At 41.1% G+C, this 6000-nt stretch overlaps 1 protein-coding gene across 3 annotated transcripts in view; it reads right to left on the bottom strand.

The window, feature by feature from the left end:
* Positions 1-2223: 2223 nt before the first annotated feature.
* The window catches only part of pip5k1ca (phosphatidylinositol-4-phosphate 5-kinase, type I, gamma a), a 39691-nt gene continuing 35914 nt past the window's right edge, over positions 2224-6000 (bottom strand). Inside the window, exons 17-19 of one of the 3 annotated variants that reach the window (XM_055048176.1) lie at positions 4956-5024; positions 3380-3469; positions 2224-2416 (exon numbers count right to left, since the gene is read on the bottom strand). In XM_055048176.1, coding sequence (XP_054904151.1) covers positions 2414-2416; positions 3380-3469; positions 4956-5024 — 162 coding nt within the window. In that variant the 3' untranslated portion in view covers positions 2224-2413. The remainder of the gene's footprint in view (positions 2417-3379; positions 3470-4955; positions 5025-6000) is intronic. The other 2 variants (XM_055048186.1, XM_055048194.1) reach the window with 2 other exon arrangements.

The following is a 6000-nucleotide window of genomic DNA, read 5'->3' as shown; positions in this document are numbered from 1 at the left end:
AGAGGAACAATGTCACTGATATTTACCCCCGTCATCCGCCGTTCGAACTCTGAATCTTTTTTTGTGCATTTGTCCAAAAGGTGGGGCTCCAACTGGAAGACACTGCAATGGAGTTCATTTTAAAAATCCTCTCTTATGACAATATCTGTCGCTTCCATGTGGCAATTGACGTCGGCTGTGTGGAAGAAAAATCCCCAAATGTACTAACACTGTGTTTAAATGCCAAAAAATAAAAGCTCTTTGGGTGCATTTAAGAAAGTTTTTTGTGATGGAAACCGCCCTCCACTGTGGGCGAATCCTAAAGTGGAACACTTAAAGGAAGATATGGAGAAACTATTAGAAATTAAGTAAAAATTACATCTATTGTGTAAATTCACCAAAGACTTTAGCTAAACCTCCCGTTTTGCTCCTTCTCTTATGAACTACGCTGCATATTTTTCTCTTCTAGGAATGTGCGGGCGACAGATGGATCGATGCAGAGCCCGGCAGGTTTTCTCACTGAATTCTCTCAAATCTGTTCCGAGTTCACGCCATTTTAACCCCGCCACAACATTCGGAGTTAAAGAGGCTCTCAGCTGGAGCACTTGGATGGACACGAGGCTGCGGTCAACTTAAGAACCGTTTCGCTCGGAAACCGTCCATCGTGTGACGATGCACCATTTGGAGATGGTTGTTTTCTTTGTGTGATCTAATGAGGACTTTTGTTTGGCCGTGCCTGGCAAAAGTATGTACACTGAGATTAAAAATTAAATGACACACAGATGGGCTTTGTTTACATGTTATTTGAACATCTGATTACACAGAGCTAGGCTCACATGCACGCCACAATTTCCAGACTGTTATTCGAACCTTATTTTCTAAATCATGTATCAATTTACCTTCCACTACACAATATGCAATAGACATATATCAAATACCATCCAAGTAAAATTTTTGGTTGTTAAGACACAATGTGGGGGGCGGGAATGCAGTCAAATGGACTTCTGCAACCTCTGGAGGTTATATAAGGACAAGTCTAATCTTTGACAGAAACTTTGGTTTAATTCCCGTCCCTTGCCTCTGTAGGAACCTGCATTGGAAAAGGTTGATTGGTTTTGATTGGTTTTTTGTGGTTCTGATGTTTTGGCCCAGTTCATTCTTCTGATAAATTGCAGATTATGACTCCCTGATCAAATCAAAATAACCTAAAGTGACCTCCTCCTTTGGTAGATATTTCAATATCAGAGTCATGCAAACAGTTTTCCTTCCAGGAAAACCGGGGCTCGTCCAATTAATGGCTCTCTATGTCCTCCAAAGTGGCTCTTAGTAACTTTGGTGTTGCGATAACTGAAAGTTTTCAAATATAAAGGTAACAAAAAGATTTTTTATTTTTTTTTATTCAGTCATATATATATTTTTTTTTTGCCATTTGGTCTGAAACAATTTTTTTCCTTTCTCTATTTCCGTTATTGTCAAATGTTACATTCAAGAAAACTGCTCATTTGTCTCTGTTTAGAAATGTGTCTTGCAACCTAAAAATGTAATTTTGCAGGTGCAAAACCTGATGAGCCATCTATTAGAGGACGAGTTAGGTTTTGTCACCCTAATAAGCAAAATTAATCAAGGATCAAAACTGGCTCTTCAGAGTGCGGAGGTTGCTGAGCCGTCCAGAAAATGACCTTAAATCATCGGATTGAAGCAGGTGGAAATTAATATGCAAAACGGTGAAACATGCGGACCCTCGGTCATAAAAAAAAAAATTAAAAAATGGTGACATTGCTGGAAAGAGCTCATTAAATCTGTTAAGACCCAACATTGTTGGCTCAAATGTAAAACTGGTGCTTGAAGAGAGCACTTCTTAAAGGTGAACCCCTGAAATTTGTCACCTGCCTTCTTCACACTTGTCTTTACAAAAACTGTGCCTAACTAATTAGCTGTATTGTGTACTGCGGATGCCTAAACGCATCAGGGCATAGAAGCACGGATATGTAAACAAGGTAGGTTTCAAATGTTTCCAAAACCTCCCAGCCTCTGTAGATTCAGTGAGAAAATCTGTTTAAAGTCTAGAGGGGCCGATTCAGAAGTGGTGTTGCATGTATGTCAAACATATACTACTACAGCCTTTCACAGACTATGTCACACATACACAGAGATAGATCCTTAAATTGATATAATAAATTTCATCTGTCGAGGGTGAAAGGCAGGGATGGTTGGACATCAGTGAAGTCATCACTGTCAGGTGTATTTTTTTTTCTCCTCTCTCCTCAGGTGTTCATGTCACTTTTTCCTCGGAATTTGCTTACAATCCTGCCGCACGCAGAGATCGTGCTTCTGCTGTTGCCGCCTGGACTTCAGACTGATGAGTCTTCTCTTCCGAGACGTTCACTCCCCTCTTTCTCTCGCTCTCCGTCTCTCTCCACCACAAAACCAGGGTTTACTGCAGGAGACAGGCAAGAGACATTCGACATTACCTAAATGCGAGTCGAAGCATAATCTGTTCTGGGAAAAACAGGAGCAAAGAAGTCAAACGTTCATAAAACCTCAAGGAAATGGGAGGGTAGGAAGGTGAGCGCAGGAGCATAGTTAAAACGAGGCATGCAGGTTTTTGGTTCTTGTCAGAAAACTTTTATTAACCTTCGTGTGTCAACCTCTGAAGCATCCAACATTTTAGACCCGAAAATCATGTAAAGAACAAAGTCATGGAGGCTCATAAATCTGTGAACACTTAATTCAAATGGTGACTAAAACCAATTTGAATGATCAGTTATTAGTTGGACTTTTTGTGGCTCCAAACCAAAGTCCTGAAAGGTGACAATAACAGCATCCCTACAACTAGTGATCGTTTGGGCTTTACTCTGATATATGAAAGTTTTAGTAAAACCCTACGTTAGACTGACTCCACCCTCTCATATGGAGTCACACTCCCTTGAAGAAAAATAACCTAGAGTTGGTATCAGCAGAGATCAGGAAACAAAACTCTGATCTCTTTTCCTTTACTGTAATTATTGGTTACACTTGATACAATACTGGAAAGAGAAAGAAAACTTAAATATATTTATGTATGCTTTTAAAAAGGGGCTCAAAATGCCTTTAGGCGGCATGTTTAAGAGAAGAAGATGATAAACAATGTTGGGAGACACGTGATGGCTGACTGTGGACTAAATGATCAGGCAGGCAGGCGGGCTGTGACCATTTCCATCCGTTTATTAATGAGAAATGAATGTAGGGACTGGCTGGACACGTAGCAAGCCTGTTCGTCAGAGCCTAGAGACCTGTTCCAACTTTCAACGAGCCATCCTCTCCATCACCGCAACCAACACCTCATTGCTGATCTGAGGGAAATCCCTGAACTTTTATGTAAAGAGATTTTTCTTTTTAAAGTCTGATGCTTATCACTTACTGTCTCTCTTTCCCAATCCCCATCTGGCAGGGTCTTAGACTCTGAGCCATAGTGTAGCGGAGAGTACACCCAGGTCCTGTCCTCTGGAGGCTGTTTTTACACGCCCGCCACAGCAGAGGGGGCCAGAGGGACAGAGGAAAAGGCCACAGGCACAGAGACAAGCAGCGGGGGCAGGCAGGAGATAAAGACACCGGAGATCACAGGAGAAAAGACAAGACAGGAAATGAAAGATTAGGGATGCATAAAGGAGGAAATGTCTGAGACAAATCAGAGTGTGAATCTGACATGCTGAAAGAGCTAATCCTAAAAAAAACATGTCGATGTTAATAAGGTTGTTAGAGAGCAAGAGACAGAGAGAGAGATGCAGTAAAAGAGTAAATACTAAACAAAGCGTGTTTGAATCACATGTCTTTGTGGCTTTTGCCCTGATGGAGGGACACCAGGTTTAGGATGAGCTTCGGCGTCGTGCAAGCAGGCAGTATGAGGAGAGAGGAGGAGGAGATGGGAGGAGCCAGGATGCCAGGACAGTCAGACACAGAAAGCATCCTCAGACAGAGCAAAGCAAGTCAACCGGCGGCTTGTTTTGTTTTCCCTCCACCCCCCCCAAAATATCTTCACAGACCAGTGACTTTTCCACATTACAATCTCAAATGTATTTATTTATTGCTCCAACACTAACTCAGTGAACCATCACAAAGTTTTTATACGATTGTGAAGTGGACAGAAAATATGCTACACGGTTTTCCAACGTTTTCAACAACATGAAGCCTGAAAGGCACCGACTCACTAGAACTCCCTTTCACTTCAGGTTTTTGTGGGGAAAATGTCTCCGCTATGTAGAAACTGGACTTTTTACTCAAATTATGTTTGCAATAATGCTCAGGCTTGGTCAAGTTAAATGGAAAATGTCTTAGTAAGTCTTGCCACAAATTCTCAGGTGTATTCAAGTCACATGAACCGGTTTTAATCACTCCTCTTGGGCTTAAACGATTCATTGGATTAATCGTGATCAATCGATTATAGAACTAAAATATGATTAAATGCAGTTACTGTGTCCAGCTTAGTGATGGAAATCACACTTCTTTTTGTGACTGGTGTCCGGAAGAAACGTGTTACAAATGGGAATGTTTTTTAAGAGCCACATTTGTGTTGTGTAGTTATTTTACTGTGACAAATTATGAAAAAGTCACACTGTACATGTCCTGTTTACGGTATGTAAAGTCGCACTGAGTCCGATTCTTCTTGTCATAATGTCTAATGCACAGGAGGACGAGTTGTCAGTGAGTGGGGAATCAAGCAATCAACAGATGTGACGTGACTAAGGACAGCAATAAAAAGCCTGTCTTTTGTCTGCCTTCCTCCTACTTTTCACTATGAGGGGAGATGGCTTTGTTTTTACTGTCAACATCATCACCAATCCTCCAGCAGTGCAAAAAGAACAACAAAAAGGAAATCTGACAAGCAGGTCTCTAGATAACATTGTTTCTTCTCACCACATCCTGTATGAAGCACACAGGGTCAATCTAGGCTAAGGTCAGGGAAGCTACACGGGCAAGGAGGCTGCTGGCGCACTTACTGGCCAACGCGACTGGCATTTCCTCCTCTGCCTGAAGGGAACGACCACCCAGGTGCTCCCGTTGGGAAGCTGAGATGTGTTGCGCACGGCGGGCAAAACAAAACAGAACGCACGGCGGGAGACGGACAGGCAAAAAAAAAAACAAAAACAAAAAAAAAAACATAAAATAAAGTAAAACAGAAATTGATGTGAAATGAAGTGAGAATGGATGACAGTCCTGAAGGTGAGACGTCCCTGCAGGGATCCGTGGGATGAGTCAGTGGAGGGGTGGGGAGGGAGTGGTTCCCAACTTCAGCGTCTTTTTATATCCTGCCTTCGTTCATTATCGCCGTCTCGCTACTTTCAACAGTGACTCATGAGGACAAACACACGACTGAGACAGTGAAGACAAAGATGGAGTACGGTGCATTAGAAGGCGACAATAAATCTGGTGATGGCAGAAATAAAAAGAAAACTCAACTACAAGCCGTTCAAATTAACTCCTTTTTTTGTGGTTTATTAATCATACATGTTCTGTCTCAGTAGTCAAATGTTCTTTTTATAAGAACATCTTATAAGGTAAAAATCCTCCTTTAGCACAATTTGAATATAAAGGAAAACTTTGACCTGAAGGAATTTCTTTTGTTTGGTTTTTGGCTGGGATATGTTTTAAGAAATGTGAGGCACAATAAGATAGAAGATAAGACAAGATGACTAAATTGCTCATGATAAGGCATATAGCCAGTTGTAACACTCTCTTTTTACCTGTTGTCAAGGTAAAACCTTTAAAAGTGCAGTGTGCATTTGTACTGAGCCACTTTAAGCACTTAATGTAGGTAAAGTGACGGTTGTGAAGTTAAAGATGGAAAGAGAGCAGCAGCAGATAGTGGATTATAGTATGCTGTCATGAAAATAAACGTGACACTCAGATGTAAATAAATTACTGAAGCCTTTTGGTGCGTAAAATAAACCAAATGTAATAATGGAACAAAAATTTCCAGGGCAAATTAGGTTTACCCACAAACATCTGTCCACATTCATTTTGTATTTGTTCTTTTGTTTTAAA

This window comes from Poeciliopsis prolifica, unplaced genomic scaffold (assembly GCF_027474105.1).
Source record: "Poeciliopsis prolifica strain line A6 unplaced genomic scaffold, Auburn_PproV2 SCAFFOLD002, whole genome shotgun sequence".
Taxonomy (NCBI): domain Eukaryota; kingdom Metazoa; phylum Chordata; class Actinopteri; order Cyprinodontiformes; family Poeciliidae; genus Poeciliopsis; species Poeciliopsis prolifica.
The sequence above is the reverse complement of the archived record's forward strand: the minus strand, read 5'-3'. Positions and strand labels throughout refer to the sequence as shown.